Here is a 26,613-nt window from a genome sequence, read left to right as displayed (position 1 = left end):
TTTTCATAAATGTGCCAGCCTTTCTGCTCTCGGGCCTCCCTCTGAGTGGATCTGGGTTAAGCACAGCCCACATACAGGTTTTTAGAAATCCAGCTAGAGCAGGAGCCTTGGTGGGAGATCTGGCAAGGCCAGGGATCTGCTGGCAAGGATCATCTACAGCAAGGTGGTTCAGGGAGATAAGGGCAGATGTGTGGGAGTAGGGAGAGGGGAGACAGGGCAACAAGTGGACCTCAAACGCTTTGGCAGAGAGCTGTATATATGTGTTAGGAAACCTAAGTGAGAAGAAATTTGAGTCAAAAAGGTTGAGGAATAGCTTGAGTGGGAGCCATGAAAGTGGGCTGGGGTGAACTAGGAGAGCCTGAGATGAGACGAAGGAAAAGCAGAGTCTGCAAGTGGAGATCAGTGGGGAGGAAAGGAAAGGGGGAATCTAGGAGACAGCATGAAAATACATGAAGCTGATTGTGCAGAAATGGTGGGAGGCTCCTCTTGTGTGAGTACTCCTAACACCAAGTTGGAGGCAGGTACACAAGCATGAGTTTGTTGTTCTCCTTCCTCTGGAGAAGAACTCCCCCTGCTCCCCCAGTTTTTTAAAGCATGGTAGTCCCTTGGAAGCAGCTTTGTTCTGCAAGTGTCAAGCACAATTTCCCTTTTCTTTAAAAAAAAAAAGGAACTTCAGTAACACTTTCTGCAATTGACATTACATCCATACATTTTTGGGACCTGTTTCTTAACCTAAGCAGCAGCAAGCATGGAACAATTTCAGGAACACATCCTTAATTTTCTCACACTCTTTCTTTTCCACCAATTGTCTTCTCTCAGTCCATCCCATCTTAGCAGCATGTTAACAGGGTTTTTTTTTGTGCCACCTCCACTCTAAAAATACTAAGTTTTGAATCAAAAGAAATTGAATACTTGTCCATCCTATCTCAGAGAGCAGTCATCCTCTCAGAACCTTGTTTTCTGGGCATCCCCTATCACCTTTTCCCTTCAGAAACCTTCTGGTAATACATGAGCAGCCCCCTGTTCTTTCCCATGGCATTCCTGCCAGTTTCCAGCTTTGCTATCAGCCTCAAAGACTGGAAGAAAGGTGGATTTAAACTCCTTTTCCCATTAGCGCTGGACTAGTATGTGCTCAGTTGCACTGCTTAAGTCATCCACCCCCTGAACAGCTTTTACAGAAAAGCAACTTCAGAAATGCTAAACAATCACAAATTAACTGGCCTTTCTACAAGGCTCGCTAAGCCCAGGCCTCCTAGCTCTGTCGAGGTCTCTTGTAAATCAGAAATGCAGAACTGGTATCACAACTGTAATGGCCTGAGGGAACATCTAATAACATTGCATGGGAAATTGCAGTATTCCCCTGACTGAACCCCCGTCCCTTCCAAGCATCAGTCAGCATAAAGTACACAGGAAAGAAAAATGAGAATTGATTTTGATTGTTTCGAGTGTTTGCATCCTATTTGAGACTCAAAAGAATATAAAATTGAACATTGGAAAGATTAATCAGACTCTAGGTAATTGAGTTTCTAGTCTGATACCCTCTTTATTTCTTGCTTGTTTTCTTGCAGGAAGGCTGAAAGAACAATAGAGAGGGACCTTGAGGGAGGTTACCATGTACGAATAGCCACCTTGGGAGCACGGGGCAGTTCTTTGCTTAGTGGAGAACACAAGAAACGCTAAGGAGTAGGGACGGTGTGGTGAAGCTGAGGGAAAGCCGTAACAGAACCCTCCAGCACACCGCTCTCAGGGCGGCGGGGAACCAGCAGCGCGGCCGGCAAACCCGAGTGACCGGCCAGGGCCGAGGGCTCTCGCCTCACCCAGACCCAGCCTCCCCTGGCTCAGGGCGGGCGGGCAGGCGGCCGCCGTCCCCTTCCCCACGGGACCGGCGGCGGAGCGGACACGGGAAAGCAGCAGCCAGAGCCGATCGCCCCTAACCCGGAAAAATCAGGCGAAGCCCCCAAACTGCCTCCTTTCTGCGCGCCCGCCTCCGCCTGAGGAGCCGGGAGGGGCGAGGCGGGGCCGGCCGCGGCACCTCCCCCGCGGGAGGGGGCGGGGCTCCTCTCCTTTGCGCCATGATGAACAAATGACCTCGCGGGGAATGAAATTTAAGTTCCACCGGGGGGAGAGAGTTCTCTGCTTCGAGCCCGACCCCACCAAGGCCAAAGTCCTCTATGATGCCAAGGTGACCCACCGCGCGCGCGACTTTGCCTTCCTTGCAACCCCCGCTCTCCCCGCTGGCCTCCCCGCCCCCCACCTCGCCCCGCCGCCGGGCAAGGGGGAGCGCCGGGTGGTGGGCGGGGCCGGCGCGGGGACCGGGGTGCTGCCGTTGCTGCCGTTAACGGTCCTTGCTGAGCGGTGCGCGCGCCCCCGGGCGGGAGGCGGAGGGGGCGGCGGCTGCGGGCCCAGCCGAGGAGGCGGAGGTGGGGAGGGGCGGCTGTTGCGGGGAACGGACGCTGGCCTGGGGCGGGGCGGGAGCCGCCCGCTGTCACGGGGCTGGGAGACAAAGCGAGGCGGTGCCCATCCCTGCTGGGCCTCGCTTCTTCCTGTCCTTCTGCCGCCGCCGTTACCCCCCTTGGGCGTCTCATCCCTGCCGCCCGGCGCGGCTTGGCGCTCTTTCCCCTCACACACCGGCCCCTCCGCAGCTGTGTGCCAGCTTCTGGGCCTTCCCCCCGCGGGGTGGAGGCGTCCCTCTGCCCGGGTGACAAAGAGGCGGTGGAGCCCAGGCCGCCGGGGCCTTGCTCTCGCGTCAGGTAGGGAGCGGAGCCGCCGAGGGGCTCTGGAAGTGTCGGACTCGGTTCCCACCTTCCGTTCTCGGCTGAGCACCTGCAAAGTAATTCTGAAATCTTATTTTCATCCCTGCACTTTCGTAGCGTGGTTTGGTTTATTCCTCCTCCCTGCTTTCCTATCCTTACTGCCCGCCCGTGTGCCTTTCAGAAGGGTTTAAATGGTACCAATGGTACAGGAGAGTATACAGAAATACGATAGGAAGCAGCGAGTGGTGGACAATAAGTGTTGCAGTAAGAGGTGACTGACACACCTGGGCCTGGCTTTAAGAATAATGGTAGTAACTGTAGAGTTTTATGTAAATATAATATTATTTTGGGGTATCAGTGGGACACAAAATGGTTTTTTCAATTTGAAATCATCTGTACCTTATTTGCAAACAGAGTTCTGGGTTTTTTGTTTTGTTTTGTTAGAGAAGGGTGAAAAGAGAGGTATTGCAACTGCTTTCCTGTCCAAATTAATACTTTTTGCTGTAAGTTTGCTAGTTGTGTAGATCAGTGTTTTTTCAAACATCTTTGATAATGTAATATTTGGGGCTGCTCTTTTGTTTATACCTGTATTCCTATGTTCTGGCCACCCCAACAGCTTTACTTGCCAGTCCTAGAGACAACCTGAGTGCAAAAAAATAATGTGCCTTTTCTTCTTTACTTTGAAAAGCCCCGAACATCAGCATAACTGTCCTTGACTCCATCAGTCGTTCTTAAATTCTGGACTTTCATTCAAGTGTGGGCATAATGATTCCTTTGTTCTTACTAGTCCTGATGTTTTTCTTAATGATCCACCTGAAATATCTTTTGAGATGCAGGCCCTTTCAGACTGGCCCATTTTATGTGTGTGAAAGAGAGGAAAAAAACAAAGGCTCAGATATTCACAAAGCCTTTTAATAGTTTGTGATACTGCATTGTTTTGCATCTTCCTTTGTCTTGAAAGGGTGGGACATTTGAGAACAGGACAAAGATGGTTAGCAGTCCCCAACTTTAACAGTGCTCAACAAGAAAAGCTAGTTTTTCTGACCGTTTAGTATAATCCATATCTTCTGCTCTTATCAATATTCACTGGCAAAATTACAGGTATATTTAATTTCTGTAAATAAGTTTGTTTTTTTTTTTGCTTTGTGCATAAATTCCCTAAATACTGGAAAGCTCAGTTTCTCTCAAGCTTTTTATTACATGCTATTCAATATTTGTTTCAGATTGTTGATATTGTTGTTGGAAAAGATGAGAAAGGCAGAAAGATTCCAGAATATCTGATCCATTTTAACGGTTGGAACAGAAGGTAAGAACCTGTATGCACAGTTTCAGTTTATCAATTTCTTCTATTGTATTCTGCAAAGAAAAATATTGCACAGAATATCAAAGGACTTTGATGTTTGCCTGAGTATTTTTGGTTTTGTGAATGCCTTAAATATACTTGCTCATGTTGACACATTGATTTGTATCCATAATTTCAGTGGATCAGTTTGGTAGCTGTGAGTTTAAACTTTATGGGATATCTGTCTTTGGCGTATACTTGCGGCTGCTAGGTTTCCATTAATAAAAGGAGTTTGTGTTTTGTTAAGTCTAAAATTTGAATTGTTTCGTTATCAGGACTAGTACATGAGTGCAGTCTTTGACTGTGATCTGTAGCATGTATCGGTGCTACAAACACTATCGCGTGTTAAGGTCTGAGAGATTTTAGGTAGCAACAAGGGAGTTGAAGCCATGTGAATGTACAAAAGGATGCAAACCTTGTGGTACAGATGTTGCTTCTGAATGACAGAATTAAAGGAGTGCTTTTTAGATTTAATGTATATTCATTAGTAATCGTGAGTGGTATATATTCATAGCATTAATAATTTTCTTTTGACCTATCCTTAGCTGGGATAGATGGGCAGCTGAAGATCATGTTCTTCGTGATACAGACGAAAACCGCAGATTACAGCGTAAATTGGCACGGAAGGCTGTGGCTCGCATGTAAGAAATCCTTTTGGTCTCAAAATGAATGAGATATTCATTTTCAGATTCAAACAGATATGTCAGTGAGCCAAGTGAGCTTGGCCTCTAAGCGTGTTCTGTTAGATGGTAGGTATCTACTCAGTACAGTCAGTGTGTTCTGGAGAGTTACTCTTATCATACAAAGGTAGATACCTACATATTGTTATTAAACAACACTCTGAATGACTAACACTTAATAACTGTGTTATTCTTAACTGTTGCTGCAAAATGCTTGTGTATCGGATCTACGTCTTCCCAGAGAAATGTACTTGAAAAATAACTTAGGAAAACCTGAAGTATTTTTCAGTCAAAGGCAATGATCTAATATTGGTTGGCCATGGCTTGAGGATCTGCTTGTGAACACAAATATGAGGTAATATACAGACATTAAGATACCCACTCTCAGATAAACTTGTCCAAATTATTTCAACATTAACTAATGAAGATAACTCAAACATACACTTCCTGTGTATTTAAATGTAATGTAATTAGCTAGGATAAACAAATTAAATAATATGAGCCCAATTTCAGTGAACCATTTTATGTTCTGTAGGAGAAGAAAGGGAAGAAAGAAGAGACGCTGCAGGTTACCTGGTGTTGACTCTGTATTAAAAAGCCTTCCTGCTGAAGAAAATGATGAAAGTAGCGAAAACTGTGAGCTTGTCTTCATTTTTTGATAGCTGACATGATGCCTTTAGCTTTTTGAGCTAGGGGTACAGTGCATGCTGTAACTTGCTGTTAGAATGATGTGAGAGTATCACAGTCCTATTTGAAATGCACAGAGATGGTCGTATGAGGAATAAGCAGTATGTTTCATGCTAAGCGCTTATTGACTTAAGATATCTCCTTTCATCTTGTGTTCCAGAGGCTTTTCATTGCGTCACTTTCACTCAACTATTCTAATCAGTGATTTCAGAGCTTAATACTGCGTTCTTTAGTGTGGTATTTCTAGATGCAAGGAACCCTCAGTTGTCTTTGATGCTAGGAAATAAGACACTTTACCTGCTAGTGTTTCTACGTATTTTAGGGGGCAATAAGATTTTCTTTTTCCCTAGTCTACCTGGCACAAAGGTCTGTTTCTTGTCAGCCAGCTGGCTGATTTTACTCTCAAGCCAGCTCTTTCATTTCATAGCACTTCTCTCTGTAGCTTGAAAACCAGCAGGAATGCTGGCTAGCACTTAACTGATATTCTGGCAACTGTCACTGCACAGATCCAGACCTTCTGATTGAATGATTAATGCATTAATTCTGTATTCACAACTAAAGTCCAACAAAAATTGAAAAGATCCATGAGTGTTCAGAACTGTAGGGAGCTTTTAGAAGTGAATGTTTTTCAATTAGAGAGGATGCAAGAATACTTCCGGTAAACTTCTTGTCTTACATATTTGAGAAGTTTATAGTGTGCTGTAAATAATATTTATGTGTTTAATTCAGTTAGTTTGGGGAGGTTTTTTGGGTGGTCTGGTGGGTTTGTTTTGGTTGTTTGCTTTGGTTTTTTTTGGTGGTGGGGTGTGGGGGTTTTTTTTGGTGTTTTTTTTTTTTTTTTTTTCCTTCTTCTTCGCATTGAGGCCTGAAATTGTTTGGTCTTAACCTCTGCAATGTAATCATGTAAGTTAAATATGTGAAATCTCTTTTACACAGCTATAAGTAGTTCTTCTTCTGATGGCAGTGGTGAAGGAACAGATGAAGAAATAAAAAGTGAAGAAAGTGACGTAGAAGAGAGGACAGAAATGGTATATTCATAAGCTCCTTAATAAAATTTAAACATCTGTATTGGCCATTCTGGAAAAATTGAAGTAGATTAAATATAGGCTGCAGCTGACTGTTTAGCTGGAATTAAAAGCATAATTTTCTTACTCCTGGTGCTTATTGTGGTTGAGTTTTGGAAAATTACAGAATATGTCATATTTGTATAGAATTATTTGATATTAATCTAAAAATACACATTTGTTTCTTTTTCTCTCTCTCTACACACAAGGTTTATGTGGAGAAAACATAGCAAACTAGATTATCCAGATTTGTGGGTGCTATAAAATCTTACTGCTCTGTGCAGGTTGGACAAATCCTAATAGCAGCAGAATCTTTCTGGTTTTTGTATTTTTCTGTGAAATGGACTTACCAACTCTAGTCTTAAATTAAAATGTAGGAGACTGACTTCAAGAAAAAAAATACTTATTTTCTCTATGTTATTGAAAAGAGAGTACAGTATAAACAGTTGTTCTGAAGGTCTCTGTAGTCGAATCTACTACAGTGTGGGTGATCTGAAGTAGCAAAACCAAACAAATTTGTGTTCATTCTTTTGTGTTAAATACTTAAGCAAATGCTAAATTAAAAAAAAGTTTTTAAAAATGAATTCACAGATTACTTCAAAGCAGTAAATTCCTTGCAGTAAGGCTGCTATACACTTAACACTTACTATACTTTATATATTTTATTTTTGCGTGAAAAAGCTTGGTTGTTATGTTGTATGCTGACTATTAAAGTTCTTTTTCTCTAATATCCATAACCACAACCAATATATTGTTTCTTGCACTTGTCTGTTTTAGAAAGAAGAACAAGACACTCACACAAAAAGGGACATGGAAGAAAGAGCAATAAGCATAGAAATTCCTGAAGTCCTGAAAAAGAAGCTTGAGGAAGACTGTTACTATATTAATAGAAGAAAACGGGTATGAAATGAAAGCTGTGAAATTAACGTGCACGGGGAGTGGGAAGGGCATCAAAAGTAGTTCTTGTGTATAAAAACTATTTTTTTTTAACTTTATTGCAAAGATGAGCTTAGGCAGTGTAAGGAAGAATTAAAAGAATATAGGGAGCAGACTTTTCTATACCCTAAACAGTGAGTTGTCGTTATACTTAAGAATGCAACGTTTCCGTACCCAATTGTGTTTTAGAGTGCAGGTTGTTTTTTAAATCTGGAAATGTAGTAAGCATGTTAACCTGACCATATTTTTGTTTCTCCAGATGTTTATGAAGGATTGATGTAAAATGCAATTCAAGGGTTCAAATTAATAACTCTTGAAATAACGTAATGCAGTAGAGACTTCCTAAACTGGACAGTACATTACAAGCTCTTGTTTTAGCTTGGTATGCTTGCTAATTTTTTTTCAAAGACATTAATTTGTTGTTTCTTTTTCAGCTAGTGAAGCTTCCTTGTCAGACAAATATCATAACCATCCTGGAGTCATATGTAAAACATTTTGCTATTAATGCTGCTTTTTCAGCCAATGAAAGATCTCGACACCATCAGATGACTCCACATGCTAATATGAATCTTCATTATGTGCCACCAGAGAAGAAGTAAGTAATCTTTAGTCCAGCTCTGTTGTCACACGAATGACCTTGCGTTTTGTGTTCTGTTTCAGGGCTGTTCAGTTCTGTGAACTTATACTGTGGTATATGTCTTTTTATGGGGCTTAAAATATTTGACAGATACCAGTAGTAAAGTAACACCAACAATTTGTTTATCAGGGAGAGAGTCTCTGTAATCTGACAAGTCGTGGTGCAAGAGCATCAATATCCCCTTTTATCATGTAAGTTCTTGTGACTATTGTGACCCATTTTGGAAGAATGTGTTGCTATTGTCTATGTGAAGAATTTTTTGAGCACTGAGAGAGTATCTGATATGAGAATTCCCTGTTTAAATAAAACTGAACAGGTTCAAATTTTATAAATGATAAAAATTTTATACAAACACTTACAGAGAACTGCAAGTGCAGGTGATTTTTTTTTTTGATTGACGTATCATCTTAAATCCTAGAGTCAATATGTAGGTAAACAATATCTATGGTAACATCAATCCTGTTTACTAAAATTGATTGTGTCTTAGTTGCTGTTTTCTCAGCTGAGCTGTGTATTCTTCTACCATGCTACAAATGCAGTGTGTTTGTAGCACAGTTAACCCTGCGTGTTTGCAGTGTGTTGGTTTGTTTCTCCCCCACCTTATGTTAGATGAGACTGCTTCTTTATCTAAGTCTACACTAGTATGAAATCTTGTGTTTTATCAAAGAGAAATTTTAACTTTTGTTACCACGTTCTGTTTTCATGGTGCATAATTATGCTGTTCCTTGCAGTATTTTGGTTTGTGTGAGTGCCTTGTTTTCCATTGATGTCATTCATTATTTGTCAGATAAATGATACTTTGTCTTTGTAATATGATCTCACAAACAAGGAGTTAGATGAGACATCAGAAATATGAACAGAAGGTTGTATGCACATTATGGTTTTTAAAGGTGTATGTTTAAGTGACTGCCTCAGTAAAGAAGGTGCTTTAATAAGGAAAACGTGTATAATTTCAGTGATCCATTAAGTAAGAGAGATCCAGCTAACAACTTTATTGTGTTAATCTTACTACTCTAACACAGAAGGTAATTTTCAGATGTGATAGAATTTCTGCACATAATGATCCCCTGACCCAATTTATATATATATAGTGTTTAAAAAAACAAACAAACAAAAAAACGCAGTAGTTTTAGCAGGTGGTATGGAATGGTAATAGGAGGCATGGAATTTCTAACATGGGTCACTGTGGCAGAGTCAAATTACTGTTACCATACGTATATATGCACTTGAGACGTGAGAGTTGAATACCTTCACAGAAGTGAGTGGTGATGGAGGTAGGCTGAATTCAGTGTTCTTGGTTCTGCTTGTAACAGCACATCTACTCACCACCTAGCACTATGAGTCTTTCACACAAGCCCAAAACTGAAATTCCTAGTAACCTCTAAGTGTAGTGCCTTGCTTGCCAGGAGTAGGCTGTTGGAAACTGATCTGCGGTGCAAATGTATCTCATTTTGTTGGTTCACTGGAAATCTCTTAAGCACAGCATTAACTGTCTTAGTGGCTATGGGTCAAATTCTGCCTTTTAGACAGAGATTCAATCTATTGAGTACTTACTTTTTCTGGCAGGTGTTTCTTTTTTTGAACCTTGTAAACTTGGAAAAACAAAATAATGCTCACATGAAAAACTAACTGACTTTATTTACTATGTAGTATATTTTATTGATCCGGTAAACAGTAATATAACAGAACAATTGTATAATTTTTTTATGACTTTATTAAGCAGCCTTTAAAAATTTCTATTTGAAGTTACCAACAGCAATCACTATGTCTTTTAAGTATGCTTTTAATCACTCATCATTACTTAGTGATGAAGTCAGCATATCATAGTGAAGACATTAATTATCTGTATTAAAGGGGAATTTCCTACAACTACACTGAAAAATTTTGACATGCAACTTTAAATTAATAATCCTTTTTTTTTTTTTTTTTTTTGTCTAGTGTTGAGCTATGTAAAGAGATGGTGGATGGGCTGAGAATAACTTTTGACTTCACACTTCCTTTAATTTTACTCTATCCTTACGAACAAGCTCAATTTAAGAAGGTGACTTCATCAAAATTCTTTCTTCCTATCAAAGAAAACTCAACAAATACTAACAGGCAAGTTGAGTATATGGAATCTAATAGTGCCTATTTCCTGAGAAAAATCCAATAGAATGTGATTATTGTTTAGAATAGGATGATTTCTCACAGACTTTGAGTTAAAAATTGTCTTGAAAAAATGTTGAACTTTTCTGTGAATTGCTTGCCTAAATTCAGAACTCATGTTCTGAATTTCTATCAGGTTAAGTTCAGAAGGAGTTTGTACTGAGTGGTGTAGAGTTATGCTGCAACTTTGTGGGGAAAAAAATTATATTGAAATGTAAATTTGTATTCATTAACTTTTAAATTTGAAAATAAATATGCTTCCAGAAATTACATTTAAAAGAAGGCCTCATTACTTTGATAGTTATTGGGAGGAGGCTGCCTAATTTGTGTAAGTTTTTAACAAGATCCATGAAACTAGAAGGATGTCTTTTGGGGGAAGAGCCTTGATCTCTCTTCACTTTTGAAAAGCTACCTTTATTTCCTAGGAATCAGGAGGAGCTTTCCCCAAGTCCTCCTTTGTTGAATCCACCAACACCTCAGTCAACTGACAGCCAGCCCACAACAGGGGAGCCAGCCACACCAAAAAGACGAAAAGCTGAACCTGAAATTCTGCAGTCACTGAGACGTTCTACACGCCACAGCTCTAACTGTGACAGATTATCAGAAAGCAGTGCTTCCCCTCAACCTAAACGACGACATCTTGAGACCCCAGCTTCTATGCCAAAGCTCTTCCTGCACCTGGAAAAAAGTAGGTTTTGATCTTTAAATTATTGCTCTAAACAAGATTTTAATTCTTGTTCTTTTTTTTTAAAGTCATCTGGACTGTGAACTGAATGATTGAAGTAGGAATTCATTACTTTTTATATCAATTATTTATCTCTGAAGCTTATACCGAAGGGAGAAATACAAAGCACTCAGTACTTTGGTGTTATATTTCTCAACAGAATTCAAGTAGGTCCTTTTCTATGAGCCTACTGTAGGATAGCAATTACTGAATTCCAGTGTTTAAGACTTTAAAACATTTTAGCAGCAGGCCTTAGTTACATTTAATGGCTTATAGTTCCATAAAACACATAATAAAATTCATTTCTGATTTCTTTTGTTTTGTTTTTTCTGCCCTTTTGAAGAAACCCCTGTCCATAGTGGGTCATCTTCACCTATAACTTTGACTCCTAGCAAAGAGGGGAGTGCCGTTTTTACTGGCTTTGAAGGCAGAAGAAACAACGAATTGAATGAGGTAACAGATTTTTATGTTACTGTCCTAGATTCAGTGATTAAAGGTTTCATTGACCTCAGAGTAGGGCTGTGTAAGAAAAGATCTTGTTTGTATTACTTATTTCATCTTTGATTTTGAAGTTCTGCACAGACTAAATTATTTATGGTGCTATAGAGATTTTATAACCAACATTTTCATGTCTTATGTTTAGGTTTTGTCTTGGAAATTGATGCCAGAGAATTATCCACCAAGTGATCAACCACCACCTCCCTCATATATCTATGGATCTCAACATTTGTTACGGCTCTTTGGTAAACTGATGCAAAACTCTGTGCTGAATCAAAATTGCTTTATTTCTTTTGTTTTTCAGTGACTGTAGCCACGTAATTTTCTGTTTGTTTTATAACATTTAGATTTATTCTTGGAGAGGCGTACACTTTAATCTGTTTAAAACTCTTATGCTGTTCATAAACTTGCTTATCTCTTACTGGTCCTGTAAGCCTTCATTTAACAAAACTGAACAAGCATTACTTCAGTGCGCTATCGAACATCATTAAAACAAGCAGCATTTGCTTTCTCGGCATGTTTCTTCTTAGTAAGATTTTGAAAAATCACTGAATTAACTTGCAAAGAAAAGTGGAGGCTGCAGGGAGGAGAAATTTCTACATTCTTGTTTTCTGTGTAATGAATGAAAGTAATTACAAGTTGATTTAAAAAACAAGTGTAAAGATTATTTCTCTTATTTACAGTGAAGCTACCAGAAATACTGGGGAAGATGTGCTTTCCTGACAAAAACCTAAAGGCTTTAGTAAAACACTTCGAAATGTTCCTGAGGTAATGTGATGCAACGTACCACAGCAGTGTTTGCATTGTTACATAGGTTTAAGTGTCCTGGAATGACAAAGTTTTGTTGTTTTTTTTTTTTTTTAAAAGATGTTAATTTTCTATAACTACAAGAATATGATAAAATTAATCTGATTTTACTAATAACAATCTGAATAAATATTAATACAATATTTTTGATTCTGTAATTCAAATTGAAGGGAACCTGAACTCCCTACTTAAAGTTTTGATACACACAATGCTAGAAAACTGAAATATAAAAGTTTATTTGCTAATGTGTACAGAATGACAAATCTTGACTTGATTAAGAAGCGTGTTTTATGAAGAAATACAAACTCTATATTGTTATTTTTGAGAGCATAATCTGAGAGTTTTGATGTTGCATCAATATTAGCAGGGGGAGAAACTTGCGACTTAAAGTATGTGTTTAATTATGGTAGGGTTTTGGTTTTTTTTTAGAGAAAAGTCTGTCCTAATTGAGAAACAGCAAGTATGTCTCTGTTATGCAGTGCAGTGACTTGTAGAGGAACCCAAACTCTTTCTGACCATGCTAGCTCCATGGGTGGAGTTGGTGTGGTCATGCCTGCACCATGATCAGCTTTATTTGTCAGGTACTGTAGGTAATATCTCTGCATGACATTGTAGTGGTAGTTAGATACATAGTGTGGCCTTGTATTGTGCAGCATTGATACAGTGGAAAATAAATTTGCCAAGGAAGACTTACAGGAGACAATGTTGTAAATGGTAAACATCTGGAACACATATGGAACTCGTAACTTAATTTTGGTCAAAGTGTATTTAAGGAGCCACATACTGAAAAGTAACATAATGTGGCACTAGCATATAAAAAGTCCTGTTACAGATCGGGGAGATGAAAGCTTTAAAATGCTTTTACTTTAATTTTTTAATTGAAAATAAAATGTGTCTCATTTTGTGTTGTAGAAACTTCTGACATTTTTCTCTTGATGCATTTAATTTTTAATGATTCCCTTTTACATCTCTATTTTGTCAGGTCCTTATTAGTATTCCAAATATCTTTAATTTAAACAGGATAGCATTAGTGCTTGTTCTTGGAAACCTGTTTTTGCTTGGAGTGAATATTGTTTAGGATGCTTAACTCGCTGTGGATCAAATCAGTTTTTCAGACGTCTGCGTGTTCAGATTCTTCTCTGTTGCTCAGAGCAAGTCTCTACTCTTCAGCATCTCAAATGTAGTTTCTTCATACTCATTACATGGAAGAGCTGTGGTGGAGTGGAATAGAGGGAAGGAGTAAACATGTTCCCCACCCCCCACACAAGTAGGAAAGTGAATAAACAAAGTTCTAGTGGTAGTATCCATATTTTTTCCATCTCGCCATCTTGTTGAAGTGTGTAGCCATCTATAAATTGAAATTTAAAAAGAAAAAAAACAAAACAGATGGTGTTTCCACAGAAGCATTTTTAGGTCAGGTAGAGCTGAGTAAATATCTTGGTAGTTCCCATTGCTATGCTTTGTGTTGTGCCGCAGAGTGCTCCGAGTACACAAGCTGGATTCCTTTTGGAAAACACTGATGTATAATCCAGTATTTGCTAATCCAGGGGGCGTTCAGTCCTCAGGACCAAACTACGACTCAACCAAAATGAGCCCTTCAGGGCAAGCATAGTGTGGATATTGTGTATCTAGTACAACAAAATATTTGAGGGCTATGTGTTTTTCTTCCAACTGCTTTCTAAGCCAGTGTCATATGTTTTGCTGATCCTGTTCTCAAGGTTTCTTTTCTGTGCTGAAATAATGATTTCTATGGCTTTGTCAGAACTGGTCAAATTAACAGCCTTCCTGAAAAAGCTTCCAAGTTAGTTACTGCTGTAGGAAGCATTTGATCTCAGGCAACTTCGTCATAAGTATTCTTCCTAGACTAGTCCCCCTACGAATTGTGCTACTGTGTATTCAAATAGGTAACATAGAAACTAATGCAAATTATTAATTTTTTTTTTTTTCAACATGTATTCATGGGGCTTTAGGATGTCTTTCATTTGGGTGTTTCTTTCATTGTTTCTGTCATTGAAAGTGGTTAAACAATTACATTTTCTAGAGACTTGTTCAGACTGATTTTTATCACAGAAATACTTCTGCATTATCTGTTTCTCATCACATGAGAAAACTTGAGGCTGAGGGGACATCTTGTATGAGTTCTTAAATTTTCACATTCTGTCTTACTTTTTGGGAATGAAAGGATTAATGGTTGTTTATGAAAAATACTTTCTATCAGTTCTGTTGTGGCTTAGCCTTTGAAAGGTAAGAACTGTCCCTACGCAGTCTGTATGCATTAGATTATAGTAGCCAGTTTATTTAAGACTGCCTAATTTCTTTTAGTGAATTGCTTGAGTGACACACTTAAGTACTCTCCTTTTCTTTATTTTTCTAATAGCAGACAAGGGCTTGAAGCTGTCCATATTAATAAAACTCTTTCTGAATCTTCTTTGAATTCTAGGTAGAGTAGTCCAAGCATAAGTAGTTCATGTATTTTTAAGTAAAAGTTTCATGTGGTACACAACTGATTTAATTCTGGCATAGATACTGATTTAAGTTTGTATTATGATTTTATGACTAAAATATACAGTTTAATTTAACACTTGTACTATGAGGGCTGGGAAATGGGAGACTTATTTAATACAAAACTTTGTCTGGAACCTCGGTTTTGGGGTTTACTCAGTACTTGATAGATGCATTAAATTCACTTTAAGATGCTACATGGGTAATATTTTCTAGTCATGCTCTTGGGTTGCTGCTAGACAAGGTTGATTTCATTTTCCCAGACAACATATGTTTTTAAGAGATGTATGAAATACATCTTTTTGAGTTTCATATTCAGTAGAAGCTGTACCTGTTGTGTTTAGTGGAGCTTTCTACAGGTGTGCATAATTGCAGTTTCTTCATGGAGAACATGAAAGCTGATTTCTCAATTACAGAATTTGCAGAAGAAAAGTAGTTTCTCAAATTAATTACAAAGCTCTTAGTCTTCAAATTATTTGGCTCTGAAAAAATTCATAATACTTGCAGAAGAATAACAGTCTGAAATGGATGTTAGTGGCAAAATCACCAGGTGGTTTAGCTGAATTTCACTTAACAGTTTGAGCTTAGTCTTCAGGAGCAAGCAGTGGAAGCCAACACAGTAACTGGTGCCTACTAACCAGTAATCTTACTAGCAAAGGACCTCGATTAAATCTTCCTACCTGTTAATAGATTTTGAGTAGGTATTGCCTTTTAACCAATTTCTTTAGTTCAGCCGTATTTTTAATAAAATGCTTCATGTGCTGCATTTTACAACTTTTCTATATTGTGAGGTTCCTAGCATGCTTCCAGAGGGTCCTTGAGTGATGAGAAATTACAGGCAAGAAGGTGCCAGTTTTTTGTTTTGCTATTTCCATTGATTTGAACACAGCCTTGATTTGGATAACTGTTTTAGGATCAGAGAGGTCACTTCTCAGGACTATTAACCAGTAGGAGATACTTAAAAATTATGAGACTGTAACATGTCTGGTTTTAGAATAGCAATCAGCTTCAGTCAATGTCACTTGTGTTTTAGGGGAAAAAAAAGCAAAACAAAGTGCTACAGCACTTCAGAAAGCCATAGGTATGTTGACTTTCATGAAATACAGAAGAATGAGTAAGTGGTGAAATATTTCTAACGCTTCTAAAGTTTTTAATATGCCATTCCAGATGAGGCCAATATGTAGTACTTCAGGTTATGGAAAACTACCTTCATAATGGTCAAAGACTTTGCTTTTGTTAAAAACCTGCTGATATTTCAAACTCAGTATATTCTTTAAGTTGTCTGTTTCATTTTAGATCTCATTTTTTTTCCTGCTGTTTTACAACCTGCTTGTATCTATTGTGTCACTCTGCTCCATGGGTAGAAAAGTATTTTAATACTGTTGAGTATTTTATGAGAAGAAAGGCAAATCAGAATGTGATCAAATTAGATGGCTGTGGTAATAAAAAGCGTATCTAGAAATATGACAAGTTGTTTGAAGTAACCTTAAGCAATAATCTTTGGTTTTGATAGCACATTTTTTGAGTGTGGTAATTTTAATACATGTAATTGCAATGGTGAATTATGACCACTAGTCTGTGCTAATGTGCAATTAATGAGAGGTTATTAGTGACTTTCTGAGAATGGAAAAAATGAAGCATTACACATGGTGAATGGAATAGAAAACATCTTTATTTAGGTGAAGTTGCTGGTAATGGAGTTCCTGCTCATTGTGACTTGAGGTTGCAAGATGGCAACTGATTAAAAATCACTTTTTGAAAGATCACAAAGAATGCAATTTTGCTGCTTTATCTTGTATTGATTGGGGCTTTTCTATTTGCCTCTCAGTTTGGGGATTAACAAGTTACTTGACAAAAAGTACCTGTGCAGCATAGCAATTATGACATACTAGAAAACTTTACGGAATTGGAGCATAAATGTGAGAAAATCAGGGTTCAGAGTATCAATGGACCGGTGTGGGTTTAGAGACACAAAAAGGTAAAGGAACATTTAAAAAAAAGTTTTGAAACACTTTGAAATGAAGGAATTCTACTTGTGCAGTGAATGTATATGCATTACTTTAAGGCCTTATTACCATTTTATTTGGGCTTCGCTGTATTCATTGAATGGGTAGAAAAGTAACTGCCATTTTGGGTCCTCTCGAACTTTTTGTGACCTTTATGTTGAAAGCTTCTTAGTCAATGAGTACCTGATATTGTATGGGTTCCTATTTTCAGTAGGCTTTTGTTGTCTTGTCTGCAGAATCTGCTCATGTGTGCTTGTTGTTCTCGAGTAAGGTTTGATTGCTTTGCCAAAAATACTCCCTGAAGCTGCACCATGTGGGATTGCTTCTCTTCCTTCTGTTCACCGAATCATCAGGTGCCTGCATATTTGAATGAGGACCATATTCCTAATCATAATAGCAGAGGTTTGGGTCATGTATCTCAAGTCAGAGGTTGCCCAAATATTTTAAATGTTATGGTAACTTTTTTAGAAGGCAGCTCTAGGAATTGATTCTGAGATCTGTGCTGGCCTTGACAAAAGTGGGTCTTCATCCTCAAGACCAACCAAGGACTCCTGTATTGAGCTCCTGTAGACTGTTGTCCCAAAAGGTCTACTAGAGGTTACTGCTTTTAGTTTTCACTTACTCAGCCTGATTACCTGAAATGATATGTTGGCAGCTTGGCATCTTCAAAGTTCTCTGTGGTTGCCCTTTAAAGGCCAGGGAGGATGATCTCTGTTTCTGTATGTGGATGAATGACAAGAGTCCAGTCAACAAAACAAACCTGTTGGTTCCGTTGGCATGGTTCTTGAGATGCTGGATATCAGAATAAACATCTGAAACTTTCCTCTTCTCTTGTTCTGCTAATTGCATTGGAATTGCGATGAACTTAGTGTTGGCGAGCTTTTGCCCTGAACAACCTTCCAGATGGAGACATGCCTATCAGTTGGAGGGGGTGGGACAGGTGGTGGCATACGCTTTTGTGTGAAACTAAGCCTTTTAGCATTCAAATCCTGCATTTGAGTAGTAGTCTTGGAGAGGAGATAGCTTCTTAATCTGCAAATGATATTTCTTTTGATGAGGTGACTCGTAGTTAGGACCTGTCATGCTCTTTAAGCAAATTCTTTTAGATAGATCATTACAATTGCCTTTCAAACAGCATCTAGCCCAGGCCATTGGTCTCATCAAAGCATCTGCTTGCTTTCTAGAACTCAGAGCTGTAGCAAAAGTGTGTAAGATGTCTCCTTCCTGGAAACATTTGCTTTTAGCTCTGTATTCTTATACCTTTATGGCTGAGGTTGTCCTTAAAATTATTAAGGTTTTCCTTTCTTCATAATTTTCACACTTTTCAGGCCATCCCTGAGTTTACTTATGTGATGGTAGGTGACATTTAGAAGACTGTTTTTGTTTCATGCAGAGACTGTTCAGGTCATAGATTGTGTTGATGCTGCCAAGACAAGGATATTTTCACTACCAGATGATGCTCTTAAAGCTCATTCTAATTCAGTGACTCTGAGAAACGTTCCTGATATAGATATGTCAAGTGGCTTTTTAATGTGGATAACAATAGTTCTGTGCCTCTTTTTGGTAGATCTGCCTGTGTAACTGTCAGCCAGATGGTAGTATATTTGTGAGGCTATTACTTGGAGTCAGTTGAGATAAGCTTGCTTACGGAGTGCTACACCCAAAGGTCAGAACAGAGGAATTCTTTGAGCTAGGTTGCCCACATGTGTTTCCCTTGTCTCCATTCCCTCTAGTCCTTTCTGAAGTGTTGCTCTTCTGGGAACCTGTGGTAGAGAGTGTAATAGCTGCATTGTGCCCTATTGCCTCTGTGTTCTGAGGAGGAGCGTAAAGCATGAGTATTTTTTTTGTGGATGCTCATGATGAGAAAAAAGCCTGCAGTCTTACATCAGGATGCTTGTGTGGACTGTGCATCTCGAAACTCAATCACTCATTAGCAGTTTTACCGTGAAGGTATACACATGTGAACTCTATAAAAATTATAGAAATGAAAAGTCAGTAATGCAACAGGTGACTGAATTTATCAGATCTGTAAGTTAAAGGTAATGAAACAATTTCTGAATAGCTAAATAGCAATATGCTTTCTGATCTATAGCTGAACATTGGTTCTACTTCTTAGTACTCCCTTTGTTTTTAAATCTTGGCTCATAACTTGGAGGTACCAGTGAAATTGATCTTTGTCTTATTTCAGCTTTTCCAAGAGCAAAGTGTTAGTGAAATATCCAGCAGCTAAAAGTCTTGAGACTCCATCTTTCTGTGCCAGCTTTCTACACTGTGATGTAGTTTGAATAGAAACCAGCTTTAGAAGGATTGCTGCTCTTTGTATAGAGACATACTAGGGATTGTGTTCTTTCACCTGTTTCCTCCCTCTTCTCTGCAAAAAGTAACTTGTATCAGCTAGCTGTCGGGTATTTTGCTTTTCACAACTGTTACATTAAAAACAGAGGTGTACATTTGATTGCCTGCATTCTGCCTGCCCCCTTTTTTTTTTTTTTTGAGTTGTAGCTATGCCACAAGCATCTCGGCTACAATTTCTCGTATTTACCAGCTGTCACTTCAGCTTGCACCACACTGGCATTTATGACTGATGATCGTAAGCAAAAGTCAGGAAATTTGTAAAAGAAAATGAACCTGTTTCCCAGTACTTGCCCTTAAAATTCTTGGAACTGTCAGCTGCCCGGATGTCCTCTACAGGTCACTTTGTTTTATTGATGTTCTTTTTAAAACATACTGCCTCATGTGATCTAACACTTGGTACTGTGTTGTACAGCATGTTAGCCAATGACACGAAGAATTTGATCGGCCCCTGTAGTTTGTGCTTGCTGTTTAACTCATGAAATCATTAGCGTGTTAATGAAGAATTATTAATTAAATTCCATTTGTGGTTCATCTTAATCTTGTGCAATCTAAGTATGTTAAGTTTTAGGCCTTATCACACTCGCTTCATACCACCTCCACATATCCCAGAAAGTAATATGTAGCCAACTACAGAGATCATAGCAGTTGATGACTCAAGTACTTTATTAGCTTCTAATTATTAGCTTCTATAATTTCACTACTTTTTTGTAGTGGTTTTTCTAGAGTAAGATATGTGTGTGTAGTGCAAATAATGACATGTTTGTTGTGAAGATCAGGAGCATCTGTTTGTGTGAATTGTTTTTGTGTTTCTTTATATTGTTTTGTAAGGAGTATCTCTATGTCACGGAAAAAAAATAATTTTTATAAAGTACTAGAGCAATTTATGGCCTGGTAAGTCTAGAAAAGTACATGGTTAATGGTTTTAATGACAGCTACTAAATCACTAAGTCCTGCGGTTCAAACAGCATATTAATCAAATATTGGTGGCTTTAATCTAGATTTGTCCTGGGTTTTGTGTGTGGGGTTTTTTTTAGTTAAAGAAAAGAATAAAACTTTTTTTTCTGGCTCATTCTTTTGCCAAAGTTTAACTAGTTTGGATTCACTGCTTAGTAGTTTGTTGCACTTTGTTCTTTTCAGGGAAGAATATTTCACTGGTGTTTTTATTTCATTTGTTCAAATGCCTGTATTTCTGTGAATAGGAAATTGTTATAATGCAGCTGTAAAATGCTGTAATATTAAAACAATTTTTTGATTTAGCAAAATATTTTTCACAGAAGTTTTTTTTTAAAATTATCTGTCAACCTTAATTATGTAATCCTTTTTGCTTTGTGCCATTTAATAAAATTGGAAGCTGCTGTTGGACCCAGTGAGATACTATTGTAGTTATAAACAAAAAGTGTAGTAAAATATTTAATGTGCTTAAGATTGTGTGAATGAAGACTGTGTAGAACCTTAAATTTACTTACATCTTATATGTTTATTATCATAGCTTACGTAGTGTCAGTTTGTGGCTGAGCCAGTTGGATCCTTGCTTTAAACACAAGAGAGATCTTTCTCTCTCTCTCTCTGGTACATGCCCCAGATGAATATTGCCAGAAATTATGTGCTTAATTAGACGATGTTATGGGTCACATAATGGAGCATTTTCTGCTCAATTCCTTAGGTAATGTTTAAAAACAAAACTAAGCTGCCATTTCATCTCTGGAAGTATACTGATTGTCCAGCCTATTCACTTGCATGTCTTTAAACCTGCGACATTTACAACAGAAACCACTCTAGGTCCCTGTATTCTGTTAATTACAGAACTCCTATGAAATAAGGAAGTGCAGAGGAAGTTGACAAAGTGCCTTCTGAATAAATGGTGACACACTGAAGGATTGATTCCTTCTAAAAAAGCTTGTTTTTATCACTGCTTTTCCTAGAATTAGTAGGATTTAACCAGTTATTTGTCTAGTTTAGCACTTGTTTGATGCCTGTGTGTGTGGGGAAAAATCAGATTTTTTTCAGTTACTTGCATTTTTGAGCTGTAACCTTTCTGTATGAGCTTTCAGCAATTAATATATTCCTGATTAAATTTAGATTGCCTTATGTAAAGAATCTTGTTAGTGTTCTTTGCTTTGGCTTTCTTAAGATCAAAGGACAATACATAGTCCAGGCAGTGTAGCTGTGAGTGAAGCTGGAGAAACACTATGATTTTCATGGCATTCGCTTGTACTTTTTTTTTGGACATTCTATGTCCAGAGTATTGGTTATGCAGAACTGATATTTTTAGCTTTCACTAGTGAGGTCATTTTCCTAGCCAGTGGTTCTTGAGAGAAACCAAATTCTGTAAATGACGTTGTTTCCTGTTCTTTCAATGGTTTCCTACTCTAGCTGAAATGGAGAACATGTAGCTAACATGTTGCCTTGTTTATTGATGCTAATCTTTAATATCCAGGTATTTTGGACTGTCTGTGGGTTTTTTTTGTTTGTTTTTTTTTCTGAAGTGCAACTTAATCTTAAGAACTGTTTTGCCCTTTTACTCCTGTTTGTATGCCCAGTATCTTTATGTACAAAGGAAAGAGCAAAGAGCTTATAGTCACTTTAGCTGTTTGTTACTGGTGTTAATAGCAGCACTGTTTATTTTTGTTTTCAGTCCTAAACTAAAGATAGAGTTGTATGTTAGCAGAACAGGAAGAAATGATAAAATATTGGGTGCTTGGCTGTTTGAATAATATTTGAAGACCAGCTTGGAGAAATCTGGAATTAGGGAACTGGATCTGCAAAGGATGCATATTTGTCTTTGAGAGCCATTTTAAAATCAGATACTCATGAGGGGTGGAGACCATAAATGCACAGGCACATGAAAGAACAAATCATAGCTTTACTTACCTTAAAAGATGCAATTTGACTTAATGGTTACTAGACATTTGTATAAGATACTGACAATAACTCAAGATCCCAAGTTTGACATAAACAGAAGTAGTATGCTGAGCAGGTGACTGACAGAAGTTGCAGAAAGATCTCTTCATTTTTTTTTTCTTTTTCTGTGACAGTTCTTTGCATTATTTTCTAAATGTAGCTTCAACTTTTGAAATATTTTTTTTGTTGTTAAATTGAGCTTGAGTAAGTGTTTTTAATGCTCTTTTGGTTAGAGAATGATAGAGGAAGGCTGTTTCTCACTATGTGAAATTTATAAAAATAAGGCAAGCCATTCATATGCCAAATTTCAAAGTGTAATAATTCTTAATTTCCAGACTGTGGTTTTGCTGAGCTTAAAAATTAATTTTAAGAGAAAAGCTATTTTCAATGTTTCATGTTCTATTATTTTTTGGTCTACTTTCTTCTCAGGTTTTTAGCAGAATACCATGATGATTTCTTCCCAGAATCTGCTTATGTAGCTGCCTGTGAAGCCTACTACAGTACTAAAAATCCTCGAGCAATCTACTGAAGCTATTAATAAAGATTAAATCCTACTGTACCTGGCAAGATCAAAAAGAAACTAAAACAATATCTGGAGTTGAAGAAATAAGGGAGTATCTTCTGTGATGGTTGGATTACTTGGGAATGTAGAACTTCTTTTCAGAGATTTGTATAAACTGTGTTGTGGCTTGCTTAGAGGATTGAATATAACTCCAGATGAATGAAGAAGCCTTTTCTGACTTCTAATGCATAGGACTGCATAGGACTACTAAAGAGGAAAGGAGGCAAAAGCAGATGCATTAGCAACAGGACATTTTCATGAAGATAGATCATACTGCTGTATTTTATTTTAGCTCAACTTCTCCAGCCTGAGAAGTAAGACTTGACTACACAGTTACATGAAGAGGATGCGTAACGGGTATCTTAACAGATTTTATTTTCCTCACAAATTGCACTTCATTTTGTGGAACTGTCATGATGGAAAAGATTGGTTAATGCAGAGGTATTTTTCCTGTTGGCTAGCATGACATCTGCTTCAAGAATGTCTTTGTTGCTTGAATGAAAGACATGTTGCTTACTTTGCATTTTGCAAAGGTGTATATAGCTCTTTTCAGGGTGAGGCTGCCATAGGTCCAAGGGGATCCTACGTAGCCAGTAATTCAACATTTACCTGGCAGTAAATGGTTTCCAGAGCCGTTATGAAAGAACTGATTTTCTACAAGTAAATGGAGAACTCAATAAAATGATGGCAGTTTAACTGGCAAACACTTCTTTTCTTAATAAAGTTCACAGTGGCTGCTGTGTAAATGTGTGGTTTGACTGTCTAAAAGGTCTTGTTTGTGCTTCATTAATAATTTTGAGATTACTAAGTGTGCATGTAATGAGAGGTGGGAGCATTGACAACATAGGGAGAGAAGCCCTTTCTGTGTCATTGAGTTTTCTTCTACAGACTTGAAGGATCTCTTTAAACAGTTTTAAACACTTTAGCTGTGGAAATAAGAATTCAGTAAGAACCGAGTTCCTAGAAATCTGACAATACATTTGGTAGAAATTAATTTAATTATTATTCATCTTGATTGTCATCAAAACCTCATCCATGACAGAACTCTGGCCTTCAGAATCCTCTGCTGTGTCAAGACAGATACAGATTTTTAAAAGCCCTGGGAGAAAATAGGACTCAAGGCTCATAGACTACTGCATCAATCACTCTAATCCTTCCTAGTTCAGAAAACTTCCAGTAGAACACTTACCTGTAATACAGAACTCAACACATTCCTCACAAATTTGCAGAAACTAGCAGTTGGGAGGAATCATCTTTGAAATGTAAATGGCAAGCTTAGTCTAAGAGGCCAAAGGAAATCTAAAATCTACCATTGACATTCCTTGTCACTCACTTTTCACAGTATGCTGGTGTGTAAAAGCTTTTGAACGAAACGGTAAGGATTACCTTGGTTTTAGCAATTTAGGTTCTGCTTCTTAGAAAAACTTCTATAAAGAGTCTGTTAAACCTAATGGCTGTTAAACAAATGGTTGGCATGGATTTGGTGATTATTATTTCTGAAGATTACCATTTAGTAGTGCTACTCTTTTAAAATACACTTCTGTTGTACCAAAAAAAAAGAATTGTAAGCTTTAGTCTTTCTAAAATTACAGAAGTTTTGAATCTCTAGAAGAATCCAAGTACAATCCAGGTACCTCAAAATCTGCTTTGCGAAATGCTTCATTCCATTCATTCCTTTAGACTATGTTTTTCTAAAAAGACAATTCAACAAATTACTAATGACTATCTAACAAGAGATGAAGCTTGGAATACTGCCTGAAACTCCATCCTTAATCCTTCCTATTGCAGGAATGTTGGTGTGTGTATAATATGGCAAATCTGTTTTTGTTCTACCATTGGTACCTGCGAGTATAAGGCAACTTACAAATGGAATTTAAACCTTATCGTGTGACTGTGTTTAACTGTTGAAATGACAGTTTCTACATGCAGGGAGTTAATACTGTCGGTATTGCCTTGTCGATACACTGTGGTGATTCTTAAAATACATGGGTAGGGGGGAAATGCGGAAGGTCCAGTTAGTATAGTCTTTATGTATAAACAAACCTTTATTGTAAAATTCTCTTGAAGCTGCTATTGAATATAATATTGTAAACTATCTTGCTCTCATAATCAGAAAACTTTTTTCAAGAGTAGCACCCTTTTATGCTTCTTGACGCTTTTAATTGACATGAGTTCCCCAGATAAATATCTCTTTGAATTTAAAAAGTTCAGATTTATAATAATGTACATCTTGGACATCCTCCTTCCCTACTGTCACTCTTATTTTATTGCTTTCCTATTTTTTTACCTGATTTTATTTTTAAGTTGAAGAGACTTTCAAAAACTTTAATCAGATTGTGTAAGAGGGTAGTTCTTACTAGTCTTAAAATACATCCTTACCAGTGTATTCCATTCACTTTGAACGGAATATTCCAGGGCTCATACGGCTAGGGGAAGCTTAATAGTATAGTTATACTCCTGATGTGAATTTGTAACTCTTCAAAATGTCGTTGACTGATTAGATTTTTGATGGCATTCATATCCATCTGAACTGATGAAAGAGATTTCTGCACTTAGCTGTTTGTCATTCGTCGCTGTTTGTAGGGGTACTCATATCAATGTTTTCTAACCCGATTCAGTCAAAATGGCTTAGGTTAGCTGAGGAAATGTGAAAAACTGACTGAAGCATGCTAGGGAGTGTTCACATCAGCAAGTCTGCCAGCAGACTTCAGAGACAGTCTCCTGCAGAGGAGGAGCTGAACCTAAAAACAAGTTAATGGGCAGTAGTAGTTTACACTGGCATAGCTGTTTGCATAACTCCTATGTGCTCATTCTAAATTAAGGGGGGTTTGTTTGTGTATTTAAGGAAATTGTACCAGTGTAATTATAGTGCGTACTTAAACTCGTAAATCCGCTCCAACGTGAGGTGTGATGTAGGGTTTTGACTATGACCATACTTGGGAAGAAGACAAAGGAGAATAATCGCAGCCTACGATTGGAAGCAGGTAATGCAACTGATGTGGCATGTGAAGTCTGCTGCCATGTAAGAACCCGAGGTGCTCAGTCGGCACAAATACTACCGATTTCGGTAGTATTTCAGTCAGTGCTGCTCTGACTTTGCCAGCATGAAGGTACCAGAGTGGTTTGACGCTGTGCCGCAGAAGTATGAAATGGACTGTATTTCAAGTGCTTTACGTAAGTTGTAAAAGTTGCCAAAGAAGAATGTGTTAACAGATTATAACTTCAATAGTCTTCATTTTTATTCCTAATTTTAGGCTTTATTTTGTACCTATCAAGCTTCAAAAAAAATTGTACAGCTGTTTTATGTGCACTATTTGGAGTTGCTGCATTGCCTTTCATTTTGCTATTAAGTTGCTATGTTTTTCAAGCTTCTGTTCGGAAGCTCAGGCTTTCATGTTGTGTCCTTTTCCGCTGAGATGACTGAGGCGGATGTGTGCAAGTGCTGGTTTGAAGTATGTTCCATGTCCCATTCTGAAAGCAAGCTGGTGCAGATGTTAGGGTTTCACTTGGCATTTGGTGTGGGCTAACAGCACATGTGGTCAGACGTTGTGTCAGAAATGTTTAGTGGGAACTTGTCAAGCAGTAGTGCAGGATGACCTTGCTCTGGATTATGTTGAGAGGAATGTCTGCAAAGAGGAAATAAAAAGCTGATGGGAAATAAAAAGCTGTTACTGCTTTTCATGTTTGCATCATAAAAAGCGTTATCAAGACATTTGGGAAATACACTGGGGAGATTGTTATTCGATTTAAAATATATATGTATATATTAAATCTTTCATTTCTTGAAAATTATACGCTTTCCCCTCTGGAGTCTTAAGCATGTCTCCCAAAAGTATGTATGTTAGGGTGGAAATAAGCTTTTCAGGGCAGGGGGGAAGGAAACAGCATGTATTATCCTTACCCAAGTCTCAAGTCAAGCCTTTATCGTGGCAGTTAGCTGCACAAAAGCATGATGCTGACAGCTCTTGGACAGCCAGCCACATCTCAACTTCTGGCCTGGTGCATGTTTGATCG

At 38.0% G+C, this 26,613-nt stretch overlaps 1 protein-coding gene across 3 annotated transcripts; it reads left to right on the top strand.

Annotated features, from left to right (window-relative positions):
* Positions 1-2,034: 2,034 nt before the first annotated feature.
* On the top strand, positions 2,035-23,354 carry MSL3 (MSL complex subunit 3). Of its 3 annotated transcripts, none has more exons than XM_086768057.1 (13): positions 2,035-2,182; positions 3,977-4,059; positions 4,641-4,736; positions 5,311-5,411; positions 6,399-6,490; positions 7,304-7,426; positions 7,897-8,057; positions 10,038-10,196; positions 10,670-10,932; positions 11,312-11,421; positions 11,612-11,711; positions 12,150-12,234; positions 22,467-23,354. In XM_086768057.1, the coding sequence occupies exons 1-13, from the start codon at positions 2,084-2,086 to the stop codon at positions 22,564-22,566; spliced, it is 1,572 nt and encodes a 523-aa protein (XP_086624183.1). In that variant the 5' UTR covers positions 2,035-2,083; the 3' UTR covers positions 22,567-23,354. The 3 variants fall into 3 exon arrangements, with proteins under 3 accessions (XP_086624183.1, XP_086624189.1, XP_086624196.1); XM_086768070.1 differs by lacking the exon at positions 2,035-2,182 and adding an exon at positions 2,642-2,750; XM_086768063.1 differs by lacking the exon at positions 12,150-12,234.
* The last annotated feature ends 3,259 nt before the right edge of the window (positions 23,355-26,613 follow it).

The sequence above is a fragment of the Chlamydotis macqueenii genome, chromosome 1, assembly GCF_036417535.1.
Source record: "Chlamydotis macqueenii isolate bChlMac1 chromosome 1, bChlMac1.mat, whole genome shotgun sequence".
In the NCBI taxonomy this organism is placed as follows: Eukaryota; Metazoa; Chordata; class Aves; order Otidiformes; family Otididae; genus Chlamydotis; species Chlamydotis macqueenii.
This window is presented reverse-complemented; position numbering and strand designations above follow the sequence as displayed.